This window comes from Symsagittifera roscoffensis, chromosome 7, assembly GCF_963678635.1.
Source record: "Symsagittifera roscoffensis chromosome 7, txSymRosc1.1, whole genome shotgun sequence".
Lineage (NCBI taxonomy): Eukaryota > Metazoa > Xenacoelomorpha > Acoela > Convolutidae > Symsagittifera > Symsagittifera roscoffensis.
This window is the reverse complement of record NC_087068.1, coordinates 24,627,326-24,652,868: the sequence shown is the minus strand read 5'-3', so window position 1 is coordinate 24,652,868 and position 25,543 is coordinate 24,627,326. Positions and strand designations below refer to the sequence as shown.

Here is a 25,543-nt window from a genome sequence, read left to right as displayed (position 1 = left end):
TAATGGAAACAACTTTCTTTTACTTACTACAAAATTGTAGCAAAACGTAGCCTTTAACGCATCATAAATTACCATTTTAAGACTGCTAATATTGACTCTAATCAGGGGCGGATTTAGGGGGGGCGGATGCCCCCCCCCCCCCCTCAGGGATTCGACCCCCTGCCGACCCAAAGGGTCCGCCTTTGGTCCTTTTTACAAAATCAATTTTTGGCCGACCGACCCTAAAATTTTTCTAAAGGCGCCAATATATACTAATTTTGAGGGGGAAGCGCGCGCAGAAAAAATCGCGATTTTTTGGTCAACATTTTCCAAAAAGTGCCTAAAAACGCCTTTTTTTGGACTGTTTTTTCAAAAGCAATTATGGGCGCAGTAATGAGAAATCTTAATTGAATACCGTCCTCAATTATGAGGCCTGTCTTATGCCATGTAGTCGTATTCCGATAAGTCAGAGGGACTCGACTTCAAAACTGTCCCATGCTTCGTTTTAAAAAGCAGAAAATCATGTCGATTTTGATACTCTAGTCTTTGATTAGTCATTTAAATAAAATCGCTTACCTGAACAAAGCATTCTTTACTCAAACTTCATCATTATGCCAAAATTTACAAAAACTAATCAAGCTTACAGGCCCGCCTGCTCTTTAATGGCTTTGTTTAGATAAGAAACTTAAAATAAGGAAGTAATCCCTTATTCGCAAAAGACCGAATGTGCAAAATTTTTGTCAGCCAATTAGAATTCATTAGTGACATATCCGAAGGAAATAAGCGATCAAATCATTCAGTTTTGGGACAGTTTAAAGGGCATTGATTGGTTAGGAAGTTTCGCGCAATCGGTCCTTCGCACATGATAAATAGCCCCAAAAACAAGCATTTAAGATATTCAGCCGCTAAAGGAGACTAATACTTTGCTGTTTGACAGGCGTCGCAAATTCTTCGCGAGAAAACACCAAAGCTCTAAATGCTTCGACAAAAATCAACAAATTGTAAAAAGTACAAAACAAGTTTCAGGGGCAGTGTTTTTGTTTTTACCCAGACTATTTGGTCTCCTTGAGGTCTTCGTTTTCAATTCTAGTGAAACTATTTTTCCTGGATTGAGAACGACCTTCGATGACTAAGCGGACTGGAAGTTGATAGTTCCGAGATCATCTAGCTTCACTAGTGGCTGGAACGACATTAGGAATTGCTGCAGCTTTGTGAGAACCCGGCGTCGGTCCTTTACTGGTGTTGCTGAAATTATTGCCTTTGTTTGTATTGTTATAACCACCGTTTCCGCTTCCAACTAGGTTTTGGTTCTGGTTATAAGCTTGGTAATTTCGACCTTGGCCTCTGCCCGCGTTTTCATTTGACCTGCTATAGTTGCCCCCGCCACCTCCCCCCTTTTTAGGAGAAGCATCTTTACTCCCGCGTTGCAATATCTGTCTCGGCGGTGCCTGATGATTCTGCCTATTAGTTTGATCCTGAGCTCTTCCAGAGGTGTTTCTAGACAACTGATTCTGAACTTGCTTTGAGATATGTGATTGAGTATATGACTGATTTTGGTGCTGGTTCTTGCTCTGGTAATTCATAGCTGGAAACTCGTTGTTAGAACAAGTAGAGCTTGAGCTTCTCGGTTCTTTTTCCACAAGATTCTGATTACACTCCGAGACGTTCAATTGATTCTTGTTCACGTCTCGATTTTCAGATTCATCGTCTAAATTGTTCGCTTGTGAGCTTTGAGGTTTTCCGTCGTGGTCTGTTTTTATCCTAAACTCTTCTAAACACAGTTTACTTTTGATATGCTTAGTTATACAGCTTTAAAGCCCTGTTTGCATGAAAAAACATAGCCAACAAACAGTTGGAAGAGTCAATGATCGCAAGTAGACAGAAAAAAAAACTTATTTTTATTTACACAGAGGCGAAGTTGCACTTCGCATACACAAGCAAAAATATGACCAATAACGCTTTATGGAAAAACTGAATGAGTAAAACTTTGAGTCTACAAAATTTCTTAAGTGACGCACGCCAATTATGACGCATTATCAGCACCAGTCAATTTGAAAAAAAAAACAATTACCAACTAACATGCCTCAATTTATAGAGCAATCTATGGAGCAGTAATACAATGAAAAATTAAATGTAATAAGAATAAAATGATTTTTTTTTTCAATTTGAGATTTTTTGTGAACAAACTCCTAGTAACAAATCAATTATGGAAAAGAAGCTTCCTTCAACCAATTTGGAACGATTTCTAAGACGGATTAAATCTCCGCTTACGCGTTAATAGAGATACATATATCGCGCGTTAATTGCCCCAAATTGGCAATTTTTAAACCCCCATTCCTTTACGAAAAATAATCAAAGGTGAAATATCTTTCCAAATTTAAGCTCAGGACAACAATACCTTTTGAATGATATAAAAAATCCCGTCAAAAATGGATAGTTAAAAAGTTGAAATTTGTCTGAAGAAGAAAAAAAAACCACCCCGAGCACAAATATTCCGTTACTTGTGTTACGAGTCGGAACAATAATAGTCTGTGTTAATATCCTTAGCAATGGCTGTACTTTATAGCAGGTTATTGATCAAAATGAACACATTTTATCGCAACAACATTTGCGTCACAACAATATTTGCGACGCAGGTTGAAAAAAAAGATAGTTCATACAATAACACAAGCTTTGCGCTTGTGTAAAAATTTTAAATTTTTCTAACAACAAGTTATTGTTGAATTGTTTGAAAAAACTTTCGAATGTTAAAGAAAAATTATACGCCGTTAAAGCTCTTTCAACTTCAGGAGCAATTTATGATTGGTGCTTTTTAATCCAATATTAAAACTAACCCAATTTGAGAAACTGGATCAAAAGGTAAATTTTTAATTTCGCTGGTAAATCTGTACGTTAAAATCCATTTCGAAACTAGAAGACCATCACGCGTTTTGTGACTTTTTTTGATGTTCGATTAGGGAGTTTGCCTTCCTTTTAACAATATAAATGTACTGAACTAACATCAACAATCAAACTGCGAAAAATCAAAATTGAGAGTTATCAAATTTTACGGTTTTCCTGAAAAAAAAATCACCAAGACCTATATAAGAGTCTTCTCTACGTCCATTACTCTTAAACATTCAAAAGAAAAAAATCAACAGGTATCTCGCTTCGATCATCGGAAAACTGCTGATGAAATGAGATTTATTTTCTCGAAGTTTATAAAAAATATGTAATCACAGTCCAAGAACTTTTACAATCGACATGAGCAAACATGAACCAAAGATAGTGTTTTTAATCTCGCTTACAGTTCTCAAGTTCTCGGAGAGCACAATTTGAGTTCCGTTCGGAGAACGAAATTGAAATGCGAGCTTGAAAATGAAATTGAAATGCGAGCGTGAACAAATTTAAACTTAATAATAATAATAATAAAAAAAAAAAGACAAAATTTGAAAATTTGCATACGATTACACAAAAAAATAGACGCTTTTGCCAAACTTAACGAAAAGTTACTCGTTGTAAAAATTGCACCGTGAAGGAGGGACGGTAAAACAGCCCAATATATACTGTAAATAACTCTTCGACACGTGAATTTTCTCACCTGCGTGCAAAATATTTCCCATGGACGGTTCATCACAGTCATAGAATAAGTGACCAGATTTTCCACAATTAGAGCAGAACGCTTCCTTGGCTCCGTTCGGGGAAGCCAGCACATTGCTCTGGACCACTCCCATATTCACCTCCTTCGTTGGAACAGGCGGTATAAAATTGGCGTGATTCAATTGCTTATGGTACGTTGGCGCCATTATAATCTGCCCGGGGTTTCTTGTCTGAAACGCTTGCATTTGATGTTGTCCATGTGCATGCAAAAACTGCAACATTTGCGGGTGTGTCATGTTTAAAATACCTCCAGTTGAAGCTACAGCACCATATTTGAAAGGCATCCAGGCATTTACGTTATGCTGGGAAACTACAATTCCGTGTTGCGAATCAATCGAAGCCATTTTATTCAACATAATCGGCGGGTTATTTTGCCTATTCACTAACATCACGTTTTGTTCATTTGAACTATGTTGATCTACAATCCAGGCATTAGGTGCTTGCTGACTCTGTTGCACTGCGTTTGGCTTCGAGCCGTTTAAATCTTCATTAGGCAATTTCTTTTGAGCTATATTTGCATTCGGATTCGGGGTTTGATTGGCACAATTTATCGTTGGATTACCCCAAGCCGATGGCGGACTAGCATTAGTCGGACTTGTCTTTGTCGATGCGACGCCTTTTACGATGTCTGATGCCAATGGCTGTCTGATAACAGTAGTCGTCGGTGGTACTACGATTGACCGTGAATCTGATAGATTGTTCACTGGCGCAACATTTTCTACGTTACTTGAAACCGGAGTCGTCACTGTACTCGACAGGGGGACAGAAGAGTTCATTTGCTGGTAAGGGTGGGGGTTGTTCGGAAAATTTGAGCCCGGTGGGGGTGTTTGATAGAAATATTGCTGCACTGGAAGATGAATGATTCCATTGGTAATCCCGCCAGCTATTTGCGGCGAGAGCATTATGAAATCTTTTGGGCCCTCGACATTAGGTCCTGTTGCTATACTTAACCTCATTGTATTTCCAGGAATGCTGGGGCCTGAAACATGAAATACGTACTTCAAACAAGTTGAGACAAAACAAACCTTTAAGCTTTACATTTGCTTTTAATCTTCATAAAATAGCTCAGGTTAAGTCGCTACTTCAGCTTAAGAGCACCAACATTCATACTTTAACAACAAACAAAACTTGTCCATATTTCTCGCTGATCTTTTCCAATATTGCTTTGTTTTGAACTTCAGAACTAACCGTGAAACTTTGTTTCCAAGTACTTACCCGCTGATCATTTGAACTCTATGAAATTAAACTTGCGATAGCAACTTTGCCCTTTCATTGCGGAGGCTTCGCAAGTATTTGCCTAAGCAATACTTTAACTAAAATCTAACTTCAAATCGACCCAGCGGTTAAGTTAAGTTTGGCGTAAACAACGAAAAATTGTCTAGAAAGTCGGGATCAATAAATTTGGCAGAATACGAAAAGCAGCGTGAACAATTCTTTGCGTAAATATAATAACAATTCTTTGAACCATTGCCCAATTTTACTGCCGATTAGATTAAATATATATTTTTAAAACAACCACAAAGAGTAAACAAGTACAACCGGTTACTGTGCAACTAGTATAGAATGTTCCGACCCGACCTTAATCTTAAAAAAAAAAACTTAAGTTTTCCTCAAATTATGTCGCTTTTTCTGGGTGCTGTGATAAAACATATTCGATATCCATGGTAAAACAAGCCAATTGAAACAGTTTGTGAAGAAAAATGTCCAGAAAATTTTTTTTAAAAAATCGTTTATGATTCACAAAATGGCGCTACAAAGACCAAAAACGGTGGCCAGTCAATAAGCAGAATAAGAGCAGAAAGGGTCCAAGAGCAGAAAAACTGAAAAATGTCATTTTTTATAAACTAATCGGTTACTTAATTATCAGAAATGTCAATAATAACAAAGCAACGAACATTTTATGCATAACTTGAATAATTTAATCATTTTCTTGGTATTTTTGACCATTCTAATAATTTGCTTTATCAATTAGCCCGTATAAACCAACGTAAGTCAATTTTGTTCTGTTTTTCTGCTCTTGGACCATTCTGCTTATTGCTCCGCCTCCACCAAAAACTTACTTAACTTGAGCAAAACTAAGTTTACAAGGCTTGATTTAAGCATAAATAGGCTATTGTAAGCCTAAAAGCTCACTTATTAGCTCGAAATTAGACCACAAATCAAAAATTTCAAACCGGTTTTTCTTGAACACAGAAAAACTTGAAATTTTTGTTCGAATGACGACTGAAAGTTCCATTCCAATGATTAGGTGTGGTAGCTGATTTTGCGCCTAAACTAAAAGAAAAAAAAACTAAAATTACCGAATACAAAGTTCCTCCCCATTTTCAATGGTCGGAACAACGAGTACAGCCGATTGCTGTGCAATTAGCCCAAAATGTTCCGACCAATTGATTTAACGTAAGAAATTTTTTAAAAAAATGTCATGCGTTCAGAAGATTCGGGATGCGTCCTAAGATATGTAGAAATGATCGTTGTTTCGACCAAACTGATTTAACAAAAGAAATTCAAAAAAAAAATTGGGATGCGTTCAGAAAATTTGGGATGCATTCGAAGATAAGTAGAGATAATCTTTATGAGCTAAAAATGACAAGCTAAATATTTTTGCAGGATTCATGAAAAGAAACTCGACTTCAGTTTTTGTTCTTATATTTGTGTGGCAAGAAGTGCGACTTATAGTAAAATATTCAGATTTCAATTCAAATAATTATGAAATTGAACAATTTGATGTAAGAAAAAATTCAAAAACGAAAACTTCGGGATGCATTCAGTGAACCGATGTATCAGTAATTTACCAGACCAGTGACTCGAATTACGTAAAATTACTTCAATTCCTTTTCGAGGATATGTAGAAATAATCTTTCTGACCTGAACATGACAAACTAAATAATTTTGGAAGGTTCATGAAAATAAACTTTATATCAGTTTTTGTTCTTATTTAGGTTTTGCGTAAGAAATGCGACTTATTGTACAAATCTTTGAACTTCGAATCATGTGATTATGTAAACATGGCCAATCGAAGAATGGATAAGAGTAATGAACGTAAGTTAACATAAGAAAAAACACTGACTATCTTGAAAAAATCTCAACTTTCGAATTTCAAAAAAAAAAATAGATGCCACTTGATACCTTTGAATTTCTAGAACAATTTATACTTGGCGCTTTTTTGATTACATGAACCCAACTGGAAAAAACTTGATCAATAGGTACAGTTTTTATTCCGCTGGAAACCTAAAAATTAAAATCCACTTTCGAAACAAGGAAATCGTTCACGTTTTTCCGCGCCATCTCCATTCGTATTTGGAGAGTAATATTTACGTCACTTTCAGCAGATGAATTTCAATTGAACTAAAAAAGTGCATTTATATCAAGTGCATTCAAAAATGCTTCAATATGTATGAATGCACATCTGTAGTTTTTAGAGACTTTTAAGACTTTTCCTGGAAAAAAATCAGCAAGACCTATATAAGAGTCTTCACTACGTTCATTACTCTTATGAAATTTGATTAAAGAAAGAAAAATCAAAAAAAAATTCGGGATGCGCTAGGTAAACCGATGAATCAGTAAAATTCCAGACGAGTGGATCGAATTAGGTAATAATTAATTCAATTGCTTTTCAAAGATATGTAGAAATGATATTTCTGCGCTAAAATTGAAAAAATAAACATTTTTTGCAAGATTCATGAAAATAAATTTAATTCAGTTTTGGTTCTTAGTTTTGTTTTGCGGAATAAATGCAACTTATTGTACAATTCATCAGACTGCAATTCATGCGATTATGTAATTGAACGATGCAATAATTTTGAAATTTTGGAGAAATTTCGATTTATTAGGTTAATTTCGGAACTCACGATACTGTCCGCCCATTTTCAGTTTGCTGATAAACCATTATCAGTTCACTGAACCACCACCAAATTTTCAAACACTTGCGAGAACACGACCAAAAAGCAGCTCTATCAAGTGAAATAAAAAAAAAGTAGAAGTGAGCCTCGATTTAGCAAAAACTCGGCTATGTGTAGGATTCGAACCTGCGTGTATTTTAGAGTCTCACCCACTAACAAGTCAACCACAGATGCTTAAATGCACCAAAAACTAGCAAATAAAAACGAAGCTACATGTGCTAATAAATTGCCAATTTGATGCCGAAAAGGGGCACCAAATACAAAAAGACACACAAACATGTACTAAACTGGAAAATATCAAGCCAAATTATTTATAAATTATGCATTTCAAAGAAATTTTTAGATACATTGAGTTGAAAAAATTCTGAAATTAAAATTTTTTATCATGGTATTGCTACTTCAAACAAATAAGTTTTTTCTGTTCATTTGATGAAATAAAAATACTTCAACTGTGTAAACTTTTTACTAATCAAATGTTAAAGCACATATGATATTATACTGCTACGACAGCCTACTGTTCAAAAAGCCGCCAAAAGTAGCACTTTAAATTTCGACTTAAGTTGGAAAAAATAGGTGCGAAAAGAAGTTTAAAAAAGAAAAATATTATTTAAAAATTTCATTTTTTTTTTCAGTTTTTGTTGCTTGAAGTTTTTTTTTCTAATAATTTTTTCTTGTGCAAAGGCGACTGAATTAAGTGAAACATGCATCAAAAAGGGAAACTTTCAAGACAGCCAACAGAGAGCTGGGAAAGAGTCAATGAACGCAAAAAAAAAGAAACATAGCCAATCGAAGAGTAATGAACAGAACAAACACTGACTTTGTTGAAAAAATTTCAACTTTCGAACTTCGAAGAAAAAAATAGATACTTTCTGGGCTCTTTGAAAGATTTATGATTGGCGCTTTTTTTGATAACATTAACCCAAATTGAGAAAACTGAATCAACAGGTAAAGTTTTTATTCCACTGGAAATCTAAAAATTGAATTCCACTTTCGAAACTAGAAATGTTTCACATTTTTTTTGCTCCTTTTCCACGTTCGTATTTGGAGAGTTTGATTAACGCCACTTTCAGCAGATGAATTTCAAAAAACTCAAAAGTGCATATATACATGTGCATTCATAGATGCATCAATATGTATGAATGTTGTTAATAGAGACTTTATGCACATTTTAAGACTTTTTCCTAAAAAAATCTGCAAGACCTATATAAGAGTCTTATCTACGTTCATTACTCTTAAAAAATACTGACTTTCAAAAAATATACATGAATTTTAAGAGCAAAGAGTTTTCTCTTTAAATTTCAAGAACAATTTATGATTGAACACTTTTTTCATAAAATTGAGTCACTTTGAGAAAACTTGATCAATAAGTAACTTTTCTATTCCGCTGGAAAACCTGAAAATTCAAATCAACTTTTCAGATTTGAAATTGATCACATTTTTCGTGACCTTTACACTTTTACCATTCGGTTGTGGAGTTAGCCTTTCTTTTACCAAAGGAAATAAACTGAAGTTACAGAGAAATCAAAAATCTAACCGTAAAAAATCAAAGTTGAGCGTGAACAAAATTGAAGACTTTTCCTGAATAACAAATCATCACGCTCCACATTTGAATTTTTTTTACCAAACAATTGTTTAACGTGTAGTTATGGTTAAAAGCGTGATGTTACGATGTAATGTATGAAGAAAAAATCCGTTCACAATTGTTAATTTGCTTACCATGCCGAGTTTAACTGCATTATGACAATGCTAAAGTAGTTTTTCAAATTGAAGTTCAAAGGTGGGGGAGTGCAAAAGCAAAAACTATTTAGAGATCATTGTTCAATTTCCTTTCAATGATGGAATACCTTTCGTAGAATTGCACATATTTGTTATCTCACGAACAATTCCAAACTTTACCCCAAACTTATATCTAATTGCTCGAGTTCGCTTCCAGTTAAAAGTTCACAAACATTAATCATGCAAATTGATCGATACAATCTAACTAGAAGCATGTATGAAACCTTTTGTAAAGGTTAAACAGACAGTACCCGAGATATCAAACGGCTTCTATTGTAGTTGCCATAGAAATATCTAACTTAACAACCTCAGTGGACTCCAAAGCCCTTTATGGATCTTGGGTATTTCGCACTTACACTCGAAACTTATTCCAACAAATGATCAATTCAAAATGGCATAGTTTTTTACCAACCTGCAGCAGATGGTACACTGGGCGGTTGGGATTGTGTCAGGTTGTTGGCTCCTCCTCCTTCTCCGTTGTTCCTGCTGCTATTCTGAGGTGTTATGACGTTGACTAGGGTGGCTCCGGCGGCGGAGGTGTTGCACATCTGTTGCACTTCATTAGTGTCCACTGATGCTATTCTACTAAATTCCTCTCCAACAGGTACACGACACCTGCAAAATCAAAACGGCTACAATTGAACTCAATCCACCTAGCCAACAGACAGTTGGAAAAGAGTCAATGAACGCAAGGAAACTTTCGCATTTCGAACTAAACATTTAAAGCCATAAAAGCTCTTTGAATTTCAAAAACAAATTATGACTGGCACTTTTCTTGATAAATTAAGTCAAATTGAGAAAACTGAATCAATGTGTAAATTTTTCATTCCGCTATGAAATCTGAAAAATAAGAATCCACTTTCGAAACTAGAAATCGATCACGTTTTTTGCCCCATTTCAACTTTCATAAGTGAGAGTGCATTTTATTTACCTTCTAGCAAATTAATTTGAATTGAGCTCAAAAGTGCAAATATACTTAAGGGCATTCACATGTGCATTTATAAATATAAATGAAATCCTTCTTTTATTGGAGCATTTTAAGACCTTTCCCAAAAGAAACGAAAAAAAAATCATCACTACATGAGAGTCTGAACTACGCTCATCGACTCTAAAACATAAACTGACAAAATACCATTTAATTAAATTATTACAGCTATTCTAGGTTGAAGTTAACAATGAATAAAATTTTCAACACAGAGGCGAAGCTGCACCTTGCATAAACAAGCGATAAAACGGCCAAAAAAGCAGCTCCATGAGGACAAAATAAGCTTCAAAAATAAAAATAAAAGTTGCCATCTGATTGATTCGAGCCGCAGGCGTGGAGATTAGGTCTCTCCGTAGAGATTAGAAAATTTTAGAATAATTTATGACTAACAATTTTTTTATTAACCCTATTTGTGGAAACCCAATTTGATCGATTGGTAAAATTTCGCTGGAAGATCAGATAATTAAAATTTATTTTCGAAAATACAAGACAATCACGTTTTTCGTGGCCCTTACACTTTTGTATTTGATAGTGGAGTTTGCCTTCCTTTTAACAAGGGAAATGAGTTGAACTTAAGAAATCAAAAGTCAAACCGCGAAAAAGAAAATTTGAGTTCATCGACTCTTAAAAAGCAAAAAAAAGTTGAAAGTGTAATTCGAAGAATCGAAAAAATAGCGACCGTTTTGGAGCACCCCAAAAGCAAAAACTGTTTGCACTGAGTTTATCGAGCTAAAGCACTGTGCGATCAAAACGAAGAACTAGAAAATTTTTACAGAGGCAAAGCTGTGCTTTGCAAACACAAGCGAGAAAAGGACAAAAAGCAGTTCCTGAAAGTTAAATAAGAAAAGGCAGAAATAAGCCTCGATTGAATAAGTAAAACTTGCTCTCTGCTGGATTCAAACCCAAGACCTCGAGATTTGAATTCTCACAACGAGATTTGAATTCCCTCGCAGTCACGGGTGCTTGACTAAAGACAAAATCTAGCCACCAATAAAGCAGATAACAGATGCTATGAAATTTCCTATGCTACAGCAAATCTTGATTAGAGCGAAAAAGCCACCAAACGAGCATTTTATTAGCAAGTTAGGTTGGAAAAAAAGGTTGGTCATACTAATACCTTACGCTCACAAGCTCGCTGGGTCAAAATTTAGACTTACATTTGATTAGGCTCATGTCGCTGTTGTACATTCGGCTCATACTGGTTCTGATTCGGTCCCGTTTGAATATTGAAAGCCATTCCATGTCTCAACATCTCCGAGGAGTCCAGAAGTTCTTTCGACATTTCATTTGAAGTTTTCTGTTCCTCAACAAAGGGTATTGTGACAGGGGTTAAATTTGAAATTCGTTGTGGCTGGAGTTGTGAACTGCTAGGTGGTGATTGTTTCAGCACTGCTGAGAACGAAGTGATCTAAAACACAGACGATTAAAAAGGCCCTTGAGGAAAAAAATGGCGATTCAGACGAGTTTTTTTTTCAATGAATTAAAGGCTAACCGGTTTTTTTTCCGAACTCGAACTGAAATGTGTGCCTTTCGTGTTGCTATTGCTCGGTTTCAAACTGTCTGGATTCGTTGGTTCTAAGGAGGGTTCGATATGCTTATTGGAAACTGGTTGCTCGTCAGAAGCATTAACGGAGAGTAATGTCTTATCAGGCAACTCTTCGGTTCTTAACACGCAGGGGGTTTCAAGATTGCAATTTTGAAGATGTCTGTTTTTTGACGAGGGTCTACTTCTCGGAGATTTTTGCCTGTTTTCTTTCAGATAGTGGCTGTTTTTAGTCGGACTAGTCCTGAGTACGGCTGGAGCTTCTTTGGACAGAAGAAGTTGATCTTGAATGTTGCTTCTTCGATTCCCACTGTCCACGGTTCTACTTTTTATCATCTGATCTCGCTCCCGGTTAGTAGAAGTGGTCGACTGTGTCGTATCTACATTGAAAAAATAAAAACATAGCCAACTGACAGTTGGACACAGAGGCGAAGCCGTGCTTTTCAAATTAGTAAGAATTCGGCTACGTCTCAGATTCGATATGCGACCTAGAAAATATGATTCTCACGCACAAACTATTCAGACACGGAACCTTTATAAAAAAACAAACACTAGCCACAAATAAAGCAGAGAACAGATGCTATGAACTTTCCAATGCTACAGGTCATGATTACAGCAAAAAGGCCACCAAATAAGTGCACATTTTCAATGGACACTTTTTTGCGAGCTAAGTTAGAAAAAAGAAGGTACGTACTAATATACTACGCTCGCAAGCTCGTTATTGTAAAAAGATTAATAAACGCAAAGTAACAAAACTTTTTTTACTCAACTTTCGAAATTTAAAAAATTATATGACCTAAGAGCCCTGTGAATTTCAAGAACAATTGATGATTGGAGCTTTTCTGATTAAATTAAACCAATTTGGAAAACTGGATCAAAAAGTAAATTTTTTAATTCTGCAGGAAAATCTGATAATTAAATTCCATTTTCGAAATTAGAAATCAATCACGTCTTTTGAGACATTTATATTTTTGATGTTCGATAGTGGAGTCTGCCTTCCTTTTAACAAAGGAAATGAACTGAACTTAACCACGAAAAATCAAAACTTAGCGTGAACAAATTTAGACTTTTTCTGAAAAATTTGACTTTTTCCTGAGAAAAAACGGAAAAATTGCCAAGACCTATATAAAACAAAAAACTATTCGAAATAATAAAAAAAAGTAGATGAAACAGAAGGCTAATGCGCTTAATTTAAACCAAGAAAAATTGTGTACTAATGCATTCGAACTTAAATTCAAACGAATGGCTATATATTTAAGCAAGTGAAAAAATCATACCTGATGTTTTCAAACAAAAAATCTTGCAGATTCATTTCATACATTCTTGATACATTCTAGTAGAAACTAACTGATATGACACTAGCATTTTTTTCGTGCATTACCTGTTTCGCCGTCGACGGTGCTTCTTGATTTCATCCTAGGCTTAAAAAATCTGAACAGTGTCTCAGATTGATGAATAGCCTGGGTCACTGAGGAGCTGAAAAGGCATCTGAAAACAAGCAAAAAGATAAATGAAAAATCAAAAATCGAGTTGTACACTTTTTAAAATCACCTGCACTTACTTGAGATAATTATCAACCGTTTCTGAAGTAGCAAAGCCGTTGTTTCTTAACTTTTGTAGACTCTCTTGGGCCGCCGAATTTTGCTCGACCATTTGCATAACCTACACAAAAATTATCTTACAGAATGTTGAGAACGAAAGCTAAGAGTCGAATTTTTTTAAATGCATTAACAACCTCGTGACTGTTTCCATCGAAAATGTTGGGAAGCTCTGCTTAGCCTCTGTGCACAACATAAGGTTAGATAAGATAACAGGTACAACAGGAAAATATCTGATCTTCAAAATCCAAAAAAAAAAGCGATTTTCACTTATTTTTTGCTGAACTTCGAAAGATTATCTAAGATTAGAGATGTTTTTTTTCAACACTTTGACAAGGCTTCTGATTTATCTTTTCAGGATCCGAGTCACGACTGAAAGATTCTTATTTTGAGAGCGTAATTATCAATTGGATTTGCACTTAAAAAGAAGCAAGGCTGCTCGTATCAGGGCGATAAAAAGTTTTTTGGTAAAAAAATTCTTGGTTAAAAAAATATATATATCTTTCAGACTATAAAAAATTTCCGTCAACAAATTCGTCTGCGTAAAAAACCAACCCGAGCAAAAACATTCCGTCACTTTCTACGAAAGCTCGGGAGCAACAAAAGCCAAACCGCCAAAAGTCAAATCATTACGCTTTTTGATTTATTCATTTCTTTGAACAATTCGTAGATGAGCAACTTATTAACGTTTGCTACTTTGCGTGAAATCATGTCAACTTATAAGAATATCACAACTTTTCCAAAAACTTTCATTCATATGCGTTTTTGACGCGTAAGTATGAGATTTAATTCTGATTTCGGCGAAACTATTAAAACCCCAAAAACTTGGCAAAAACCGATCACCGGTAAAGTACTTTTTTTAATTTCGTTGTCAGGGTATCCATATCTTTCGAATGGCGCAAAAAAACTACCATTGCCTGTTTAATGTCTTCGTTTTTTTTCAATATTGAAAATTTTTTTGGACTTAGTATTTTCATGTTTGTGTAGTCAAAAAAAAAAATTTCCAATGTTGAAAAAAAAACAACGTGAACGAAAATTTTCGCATGTCTCAATAAAAAACAAGGGGCCCAGCTAAAGCTAAAGGTACGTGTTTAATATTGAATTAATGTGCTATACTGATGCGGCACGAAAAAAAAAGATTTCAAAAATTGGTTTTCTCTCTCTTAATTTAGTAGAAACAAGGTTTTGCGCAAGGTTCAATTTTTGAAATCATTATTTTTGTTGTTCCTGCAGAAGTGGGGACTCCTTAATTTATTGTAAAAGAAATGCTATCTCCTCGGGAAAATTGATTATCTCAATTTTATTACTCTTCTCACTTATTTTAGTAGAGAAACAACTAAGGTTTTCGCAGAGTATGAAAAAAATTCAGACAATCAATTTTCCCATGTGGATAAGATTTATCTTACAAACAGATTAGGGGTCGCCACTTCTGCAGGAACCATTATCGCAACCGGTTCTCTCAATTTCTCAGATTTGATTTGGTTAATCCTATGAAAAATCAGAAGTTTCTAAAAACGGTCAAAAGTTCTAAAAAAAGGTCAAAAGGATTTCCAAAAACACAACTTTTTTCTACAAAAAGCATGTTAAGACCATTTAGTCAGGTATGATTTCCAAAACCAAATTGCTCGATTGAACACAGCCTGAGTATTGGCACGGTTGTTTTCGCGTAGAGTCAAAAAATTCAAAACTTTGACTTGTTTGAAGGCCAATAAGTTTTTTCTTAAGCAAACTGGGCATAGCCAATTATAAACGCAGGCTTTCAACAACCTGCTGATTCGATGATATCAGATTTAAAAAACAGATGGATATCAAATTATGTAATATCAGATTTGTCGAGAACGGTCAACAAATCAAAAATTCACGTTTCCAAGAATCATAGTTTTTGTGAGAAAAAATCGGGAGTAGCCACTTATGCAGAAGAAATTCACTGAAGCCGTTGTTTTGATTGAACCCAAAATCTGAGATTTTGGAGTGTAGTTCTCAAGAATATTCAAGAAGTTTACGAAAGGGTCAAAAAATTGATTTTTTTTTCTAAAAATTTGACTTTTTCGAGGGCGATAACTTTTTGTGTAAAGAACTTTGTGAGTGGCCGCTAACGCAGGGAAGCTTCCCATTTCCCGTTAACTCCATTGAACCCATAATATGTGAGTTGAAGGATAAGTTTTCGAGAAAAATGAAAAAGAACTACAAAACGGCCAAAAATCAATAACTTGACTATTCCCAGGGCCACAACTTTACGCGAAGAAAATTTGGGTGTAGCCGCTTATGCAGAAACCTTTTGTAAATCGTTCTATTCATATCAACCAAAAACTCAGATTTGAAAGGGCTAGTTTTCGAGAAAACAAAAAAAATCCAAAAAATGGGTCAAATATTCCCCATAGACTTTTTCGAAGGCTGTAGACAGAAGAGTCGAGTAAAAAGAGACTCTAGGGGAGTATTTAGGCACACAGCGGAGTAAGCGGTCTTTCAATTGATACCCCTTTTTTGAAATTCAGCAGAAGTTTCTGAGAAAAGCATAAGCCTACGATTAAAAGCATACGATTAAAACAGCATGACGGTGATGAAGTAGCAAAGAAGACTTCGACCGAAGAAAAAATTAAAGAAAACTAGAAAACAAAAAACTTTAGTAAATAAAAAAATTGTTTTTCATGGTTAAATTTTTTTTTAAAAAAAGACTACAGTCTTAAGTACATTTTGAGCATTCAAAAATAAGGAGCCAGAGTCTCATCAATCCTTAAAAACAAACCGAATTATCGTACAAAAGCCGACAAGGAAATTTTTTTTTAAATGCCAGCTAATGAGCAGAAAATCAACCGACACTTACAGCTTATTATTGTCCACGAGTGCTTTATATGATTTTGAAGCAAGACCTAAATCGGAAATTGAACTAACTTGTATCAATTTGTCTGGACAAAAAAAAAATCATTTTCAAATAACATGCCAACTAAGACAATTGAACATTAAATTGCATCGGAACAAAAATTACGAAACGGTAACAACCCAACAATGCTAATTGCGATAAAAAAAATCAAATACACATTATAATTGCGTGCTCATGAATCGACAAACAAAACAAAAATTGTTGAAGTTTTTTTTTAAATTATTTGTGAAAATTGTACAAAAACTTCGAAAAAACATTTTTTCCCAATTCCTTATCCTAACGGCCAGTCAGAAAAGTAGAAGAAAGATGGATGTTTAAACAAGGTCCGTGCAACGGGAACTAAGCTGAAACTAAGAGGCGGACGATGGTGGAAGACAGAATAAAGCGGACGAAAAGAAGCGGGCAAAAAAAACAAAGAGGCGGACAACGGATAAGTTTTTGACTTTTTGCTTGGGATAGCATTATCAGATATGGTTCAACTAACAAAGTATGATTATTACAGCTGGCTTGAAAGGAGAAACGGTTAAGAGCAAATTAAACAAGCAAAAAAAACGTTTTGAAGTCAGTGGCTTAGCTAAATAAGAAAACTCAAGATATTGATTCTGTCAACTCACAAAAGACAACTTTTAACCTGTTTTAGCCGATCGTACCACTAAAAACAACAAATCTTTGAACCAATTTTGTCAGTTAGACTGAGAAAAAAAATTACAAACAAAATTAGAAAATTTTTTTGTTTAACGCTTTCCTTTTTATTTAAAAAGTCTAGGTTGATTCAAGTTTTCCACAATTTCATCTAAAGAATTTGATCACTTCCATACAATAGCAAAAAATATATTCGAAAAAATGCATCAAGAAAATTAGCCGACAGAGTTGAAGCCCACTGAAGTGCCAAAAATGTACCACAAATATTGAAAACCTACAAAAACTCATTTGCAACTCTTGACGTAACACATTTAAATGCCGTATCGTAACTGAATGGAGCTAATATAGTATGCACAAGCAAACATGCACTCACTACCATTAGACTATTCTGCGCCTTAACTTATTTACGGGAAAAAATTCTAGTACCCGATTGCAATACCCTTGCTTATCGCAAGGGTAATCAAACCGATTGGTTTAACATACAACCAACTTAGAAGTGCGGAGGGGAGTGTTAGTATTTTGTTTACCTTGAAACGACCAAAAACAGGGTCATTATGCAGTAATAATCAGGCCAAAAGTTTGGGCCGAAGAATTTTTGTTCCGAGTGTGCAATAGGCTAGGCATGCGACTCGCATAATGAGGGTTGTGACATTTAGAATAAATGTCATGACTTTGAACTTTGATAATCTGAGGGCGTACTGCTGAACTCTCTTGAATATGACATTATACTATATTATTAATAAAACTGTTTGTTGATATTTGATAAAATAGTTTAACACAAAATTATACCGCCAACATTGGAACAGTTGGTTGGTTTTGCAATAAAATATATTAATATTATTATGTTTTGACATCTTAACCACATCGGAACCCAGCACGAGCCTGTTATGCATCCGAAGAACTTATAGTGGCAGTATATATAAATGGTAGACTAAAACACTATCCGATATCGTGTGTTCAAATCCTTCTTCTTCACGGTTGGAGGGGTGCCAGTTTCAATTTCAGTGTCAAATGTCTCTAAGATGAATTTTTTTATCGAAACAAAAAAGGGGAAAATACGTAATCGGGGTGAGAAAAATTACAAATTGTCGGAGTAAATCAAACACTTAAAGCATCATTAAAGGAAAATGCTCGCAATAAAAAACAATTCCAAGATGTTACAACTAAGCTGACAGCAGACATATAATTGAAACAGAATATTTCCCGTTTGAAAAAAAAACAGTTCCTGGCCGAACCCAGGAACCTCGCCGTCCCAGGCATATTGATTACTTCCGGCTAAGTTTGCCGCGAACGCATAAAAGACTGAATTCACCATGAACCAAGATACAAGTGATTCTGTGATACAAGTTGTTTACCCAAAAATAGTCTATATTCCAGTTTGATAACTTTTGCGAATCGCAAGCGTAATTAGAATCGATCTTACTCACGAAGATTTCTTTTTCGCGACCTTTACACTTTCGCTATTCGATCGAGGCGCTCTCCTTCTTTCTATCAAAGGAAATCAACTTCTTAAATCGAACATTCATTTGCAACCGGAAAAACCCAAAAAAGTTTTACTTCCAAGAGAAAATTTTGCCCCCTATAAAAACCCGAAAACCATGAACTATATTTACCAAAAAAAGTATCAACAAATCTACAAAAAAATTTAAAGAATTAATTACCCGGCAAGTAAGCCGACAAAAATTGGGTCGAAATCAATAAAGCCCGCAAAAAAATCAACTTACTTTCAGCTGTAAAACAATTAACACTTTCGTCGTTCAAGCCAGCTTTTGAATGACAACTGTTAGACCAGAATCTTGAGTAGAAATAGAGAATATAGAGATACATTTGGAGATGACCAAATTTCAGTAATCCTGTGGACAAAATTGTTTACGGGAAAAAAGAGTCTAGAACCAGTAGTAGTAGACAAGTACAAAGAAATCAAAATTCAAACATAGCCAATCAAAGATAGGAAAAGAGTAATGAGCGCTAGAAAACGTTCACGAACTAAAAACAGCAAAAAAGTAAATTTGAGACTGAACAAGACTTTTCCTTAAAAAAACGTTAAAAAAACATTACGACCTATATAAGAGTCTGAACTACGTATATCGACTCTTAATAAATATGAACGTTTCACATTTTACGCTTCTCACCTTGTCATGAAGATGGCAAAAGTCTTCAGACGTGTGTTTGGCGTGACTGATGTGATGGTCCGACCATGTCACTTGTAAAGTGAAAGTAGGGTTGAAATTTCCCTTCGCGGGGCTCTGCGTACTGTTTTTAGCACAGGCAGCTCTAACCGGGTAAGTATGTGTAACCGGTTGGTTGTACTGTTCTCGAATGTAGGTAGGTGTGGGTGTAGGTTGCGCACAATGAGCCGCAGCTGCAACTGCTATTTTGTCTGCTCCTTCTTTCTGACGAACTAAGTTCCTAGCTGTTTCGCACAACTTTCTTCGATGATGAAATGAGAAAGCGGGGTGTTTTGAGCCGAGAGTGTACAGTAGAAGTTTCTGTCCCAGCTCTTTGTTGTACAGAGAATCATTTTCAATAGACGAGTCATAGTTCCCTGCCAATCTACAGGCCTCAGATGAGGCTATTTTGTGATAAATCGCAGCCGCACATTTTTCGTTGTTTGATCTGAAGCATTCATTTTTAATCAACACATTTTGAATCTAATTTGGACATTTCGCATTTAACTTTCAAGATTTTTTTAAAAAATCACCTTAATAGACTGAGGAAAATGATTAGATTATATCGGGTTCGCACGTCACTATCAGGCAGTCGCTCTATTTCCTCTTTGCAGTTTGCTTTCTTTTCCTCGTCAATCAAGCTTTTGTATGATTTTTGGCACATGTTTTCCAGGCATGAAGCAATAAACCTAAAATGTCTTAGCTAATATAATCTAAGAATTGGACCTTCAAAAAGCTTTACCATTTCACAAAAAGCTTTACCTGAACTCAAAGCCACAACAGTTCTCGAGAAGCGTTACTACAAAATTGATTCGCACATAGTGATCAGCTTCGCTGAACCAGCGGTAGATCTTTTCAACATCGCAAACATTAACAGGACTGGTCATATGTGAATAGGCATCTTCAACTCCACTTTTGCGCATTATAACTATAAAGTACAGACACCTTCGACACGGTCACTTTCGTTTCGTTGTTTGCCTGATGATGCCGGTAAAAAGCAAAAATATTTGGAATTAAGGCATTAAAATTTTTTGTTTTTTCTACAGTCGCGTTCGACTCAGGAGGAAAACCTACTTCTACAGACTATTTGAAAGCATTCAACACATCCAAATATATACTATATGTCTTTCAAACTCAATAACAATCACTGCTTCAATGAGAAATTCAAATAGATGTTTGGCTGCTACAGAGCGTTTCTATTGTAACTTACTACACATTAAAACGTTTGGTACGAACAAACGTTACAGCTACACTATAAAGTATTTCTGAGAAAAACTATTCCATTTAGAATTCAATTCAAGTGAAACGCATAGATGAAATACCCTGCGAGCTTAGCTATCCTCATTGAACCAGAAAACATTCAGTGATAAATGCTTCTGTGATCGGAAGCTCTACTACCAAAAATAGAACCATTTTGAAAATGTGTAGAACTTATATAGTCAATGCCAAATTATTAGCAATGACCTTGAGCAAATTAATCAGTCAAACACTTAAGAATTTTAGGTTAATAAGTTTTAGGACACGGTTTTTATGCGTGGAAATCAGTAATATATTATACTAGCGTGTAATGCACGTCCGGTGCTTCGAATTTTTAACAACTCATAAAAAACCGTAAATATTCGAAAACAAATCAGCATTCTTTGAGTGTACTCTGACAGCACCTTAAAGCATCTTTCAAAAATTAAGAAACATCACATCTCCGAATCCAAAACTAATTGGGCAGTCGCATTTGGACGCAAGATTTGCAACTCCTGAGAGAGCTCTTACAGTACCAACTACAGCGTTGGGAATTTCAAATTTTGAGAAACTTAAAATTTGAGTTTTCTAAAAAAAAACCTTTTTGAAAAACCATTAAAAAAGTCATATCTCGTAAACAACCAAAAGATTTTAGCAACCACAATTGGAAGCAAGATCTCTCGCAATCCCTGAGAGTACTCTGACAGCCCCCAACTACAGTGGGTTAGGAACTTCAAAATTTGAAGAAAAAAAAAGTAAATTTAATTTTTCTGAATTTTTTTTTGAAAAAATAACAAAAAACGTCTAAATCTGGAAAACTACGAAGGCTTGAGCAGTCACCGTTGGAGGCAAAATTCGCAAGACCTGAGACCTTGAGACCACTCTGACAGCCCCAAAGTAAACGGTTGGGAAATTCAAATTTAGAAGAAATAAAATTAAATTTAAGTTTTCTGAAAACTTTTTGAAAAAAAAAAATTACAAAAAACGTCAGATCTCAAAAACTACAAAGATTTGAGCAGTCATATTTGGAGACAAAATTCACAACTCCTGGGAGTACCCTGACAGAGCCTCACTATAGAGGTGAGAACTTCAAATTTTGTGAAATTATTGATGTCTATTTACTGAGACAATCGTGACATCCCCCAACTACAGGGTTGCGAATTTCAAATTTTCAGAAACTTAAAAATTAAATTTTTCCAGAAATTTCGGAGAAATCTCGAAAAGTGCCGTATCTCGTAGACTAAAAGAGTTGCTTATTGATATATGGAGGCCTAAATCACAACATCCGGGGAAACCCTGACAGCATCTCTATTGGGTTGCTCCTTTCAAACTTGGTGAAGTAAAGAAAGAAAGAAAGAAAGAAAGAAAGAAAGAATAAATTAAGATAGAAACACATCTATCTTACACGTGATAGAACAAAAGCAAACAAAAGTTTATAGAAAGTTTTTGTTTCTTAAGGCTCTGGCTGGAAAAAGCTTGAAATGTTTTTCTAATTTTTCGTGTGCTGCAACTGCTTTTTCTCTAAGTCTGTTTTCTGCATAAGTTTCTCGTTTTGGCAATTTTGAATGAAGAATATGGTCTTGTTTTGAACTTGACTGTAATAGTTTGTTGTCATGGTTCTCTATGAGCTCGAAAATTGGAGTAAATGTAGAAGTAACACCAAGTTTAAGAGCCCTGCGCTGAACTTTGTCCACATCGGCCAATTCGGTCGAATTGGCACATGCCCATACCGGTAATGCGTAAGTAATTTTACTCTGCACCAAAATTTTGTATAAAATATCAAGGGCAGAGATGTTCATACCAAATGTCTTTAGTCTATACAAAAGGTATATACTGCTGGTTACTTTTTTGCATAAACTTTTGATGTGCGATGAAAACGTAAGCCTGCTATCAAATAATACTCCGAGAATTTTAAGCTCTTCCACTTGCTCAATACCATCAAAAGCTTGTGGTACTAAACTAATGTCATTCGGTTTGACAGTCATCAGTTTTGTTTTTCCCTCGTTGAGTATGAAGTTATTTGTGGAGCACCAAGTTTTAATTTCCTCCAAAACTTTCATCGTGTTTTCGACCGAGCCGAACCCCGCTATCACAGAGTTTGCATCGTCCGCAAACTTTATAATTCTAGCACTGTTTGTACTCTCCAAATCCAAATCATAGCTTACTGTATTGAAAAGCGGCGGGCCAAGAACTGTTCCCTGAGGAACACCTTGGTTAATGCATAGCAAGTTCGAACGCTGAGAATTACTTTCCGTGAAAATTTTTCTGTCCTGAAGAAAATTTGCGATCCAATTGATTATGAATGGATTGATTTCCGGTCTAACTGATTGTAGCTTATCAATTATAATTGAATGATGGGCTCTATCAAATGCTTTACTAAAGTCTATTGATAGTATCTGTATATAATCAGCTTTACTTTTCTGAAAAGAAGCAATTTCTTGCTGAAGACAAATCATAGCCGTTGTGGTAGACGCTGAATTTCTGAAACCGTGTTGGTTTTTAGGTAACCAGCTGTTGTACTGTGCTGAGATGAAGTTTTTCATAATAATTCTTTCGAAGAACCGAGAGATTACTGGGGTGATTGAGATGGGTCGATAGTCCTCAGGGCCCATAGGGGCTTTGCATTTGGCGATCGGAACTATTTTTGCAGTTTTCAGGAGTGAGGGGACTTTGGTTTGCAATATTGACAAGTTCAATATCTTTAACACTGGTTCTGCAAGCGAATGAGCGTTCTCCTTCCAGACCCAATACGGAATCTGGTCGGGTCCGGTAGCAGTTTGTTTTAATCGTTTGAGCTGGGAGTATATTTGCTGTAGTGAGACCTCTGGGGAGTCATAACCTGATACGTTACATACATGCGGCTCAATATACTCCGTAGAAGTACAAATGTCCGCAAAGTATTGATTCAGCTCGTCAGGTTCGTGGTTTGCTGTAGAAGTTAAGTTTTTTCGGCCTGTTAAATAGTTCACTTCTTGCCACCAAGATTTGGTTCCACGTTTACTTTTTGTGAGATTCTTCTTTATCTCCATTTTGATAGCATTTTCTACTTCGGTTGAAATTCTGTCTTTTTTCTTCATGCGGTACTTTTTCTTGAGAAGCGATTTCAGCAGAGGAGTCATGTAATTGGGGTCTCTAGCTGAAAGACGCACAGTTTTTATAGGACAGGTAACATCTAGAAGTTCAAGTAACAAGTTATTTAACTGGGTAAAGGCTAAGTCTGGGCAAGAGTAATCAATAAGGGACATATCTACTCGGTCCAAAGTGATACCAAATACTTCTCTGTTAGCAAAACTTGCTTTTCTGAATGATGCGTGGTATCTTTCTGTTTTTTCTTGTAAGGGCTCACAGTAAACCGCTAAGTGATCTGTCGACAAATAGCAGTTTATGACGCTGGTTGGTTTGTAAAGCTCTGGTTTTGAGCAAAGAACTTTGTCCAGAATTTTTTCAAACCGAGTTGGATTTTTGTTAATTTGTACAAGGTCGCTAAAGTCGGTCAAGAGGTCACTGTTGAAGTTATTCAAATCTCCAGCAACGAGAAATGTGCAGGCTGGATTTTTTCTAAGTACTATTTCTCTTTTATCCAAAATATATTCAGCGAGTTGTATGTCACAGTTTGAGTCAGGCGGGTAATAAATACAGCCAACAAAAAAGTTTCGTTCATTCAGTACACAGTTGAGCCATAAAGTTTCCGAAAATGATTGATGCGAAGAGTCTTCAAACAATATACATTCAGTTTGTAATGATTTTAATGCGTAAATACACACACCCCCAGCTCTAGTTTTGGAAGTAGCATTGAAGTTTCTGTCAGATCTGAAAAGATCATAACCTTTTATATTCAGTGAGTCCGATAAAATAGAGTCATTTAGCCAAGTTTCGGTAATTAAACATAAATCAGGTTTCAGTTGATTGAGATCCAATATGAGGCTAGATATTCCATTTTCTTTTTTCAATGATCTTGCATTTATTAATAAAACAGACGGAGCCGGAGGACGTGCTAGTCAGACAGGGACAACAACCCCATCAACAAGTAATTTGAGATTACGGATTTTGATGGAATTTTTGTCCGTTCCAGTATTTATTAGTTCTCGTCTTTTTTTGAGGACTTTTCTTTCTTCAAGACGTTCTTCGCGGGTTAGATCAGGGGAAATGTAAACATTATTTTTCGTTCCAAACTTATCCAGAATTGCTTTGGATACAAGTAATTCGGCATCTGTTCTTGACGTTAATTCCACTATTAGTGTTCTGTCTTTATCCGGGTCGTATTTACCTGCTCGAATAACACCATTTATTCTAAGTTCTTCGAAACCCAATTTCAATGCTATGTTTTTGACTTTTTTGATGTCGCCAGTTTTCCGTTTGTAAACGTTGTCTTCAGAGCTCTCAGGCAAGCCGCTCACTCTGATGGATTTTTTTGTGACTTCAGACATAGATTGTTGAACAACATTGTTTGGGGTCACAACAGTTTCTTTTTCAGTTTTCATTTCCGTGAGTTGATCTTTGACTTCGTTCAGTTGCTTGGATATTTCTTCGAATTTTTTCTGAAACAGTAATGGTGCTTCGTTGTTTCGGTTATGTGATTCTATGATGCATGGTTCACATCTCCACATGAGTCCTTTGACACTACCGAGATAAGTCACAACCGGGGCTGGAACCCCTGAACACAGTTGATGAAACCACTTGAAGCACCCTGAACATTGTAAGGTATTCAAATTGCACTCATCACCACAAGAGCCACATGGATATTTCGGTGTCTTTTTCTTGTTTGGCATAGTCGATAACTTCCAGTTCCAAAATGATATAATCGTTTGTAGTTCTGTTGTCGATGATAAGTTGGAGCGCACCCCGGCGCGCTCAGCAATTCATTGATCTGGAAACACTATTTAATAAGTTTATCACAACAATTAGGCTTATCACTGTTTAAACACTGATTTCAAACAGAAAAATTGAAAAAAACTTAACCATTGCAATATACGATATAGCTTAAACGTGAAAAAACTCTTTCGTTAAGCATGCAAAAAATAATACGTTGAAAAAGCTTAAGCATGGCGATATAGTGAAGCCCGCATTTAAATATATAATAGGTTGTAAATAAATAACCAAGAAAAATGGGTGACTTTTTGAGCATTTTAGCGTGACTAAAATGAGCATTTTAGGTGAATTTATTTCGCTCAGATTCGTTGACCTAAAAGGATAAATA

The 25,543-nt window shown here is 35.6% G+C and overlaps 2 protein-coding genes across 4 annotated transcripts in view; both read right to left on the bottom strand.

Annotated features, from left to right (window-relative positions):
• The window catches only part of LOC134851365 (small ribosomal subunit protein eS8-like), a 478,345-nt gene extending 453,093 nt beyond the window's left edge, over positions 1-25,252 (bottom strand). The window contains exon 1 of one of the 2 annotated variants that reach the window (XM_063867415.1): positions 25,225-25,252. The gene's annotated coding sequence lies outside the window, so the exon portion shown is untranslated. The remainder of the gene's footprint in view (positions 1-25,224) is intronic. The other variant, XM_063867419.1, reaches the window with a different exon arrangement.
• LOC134851409 (uncharacterized) lies at positions 771-20,036 on the bottom strand. Of its 2 annotated transcripts, none has more exons than XM_063867477.1 (10): positions 19,873-20,036; positions 19,644-19,799; positions 19,075-19,558; positions 13,383-13,483; positions 13,203-13,309; positions 11,771-12,201; positions 11,436-11,686; positions 9,706-9,908; positions 3,560-4,597; positions 771-1,750 (listed from the first exon to the last, which is right to left on the bottom strand). In XM_063867477.1, exons 1-10 carry the CDS (start codon positions 20,031-20,033, stop codon positions 1,140-1,142), a joined length of 3,543 nt encoding a protein of 1,180 aa, XP_063723547.1. In that variant the 5' UTR covers positions 20,034-20,036; the 3' UTR covers positions 771-1,139. The 2 variants fall into 2 exon arrangements, with proteins under 2 accessions (XP_063723547.1, XP_063723548.1); XM_063867478.1 differs by having other exon boundaries at positions 1,688-1,740.
• Positions 25,253-25,543: the final 291 nt, after the last annotated feature.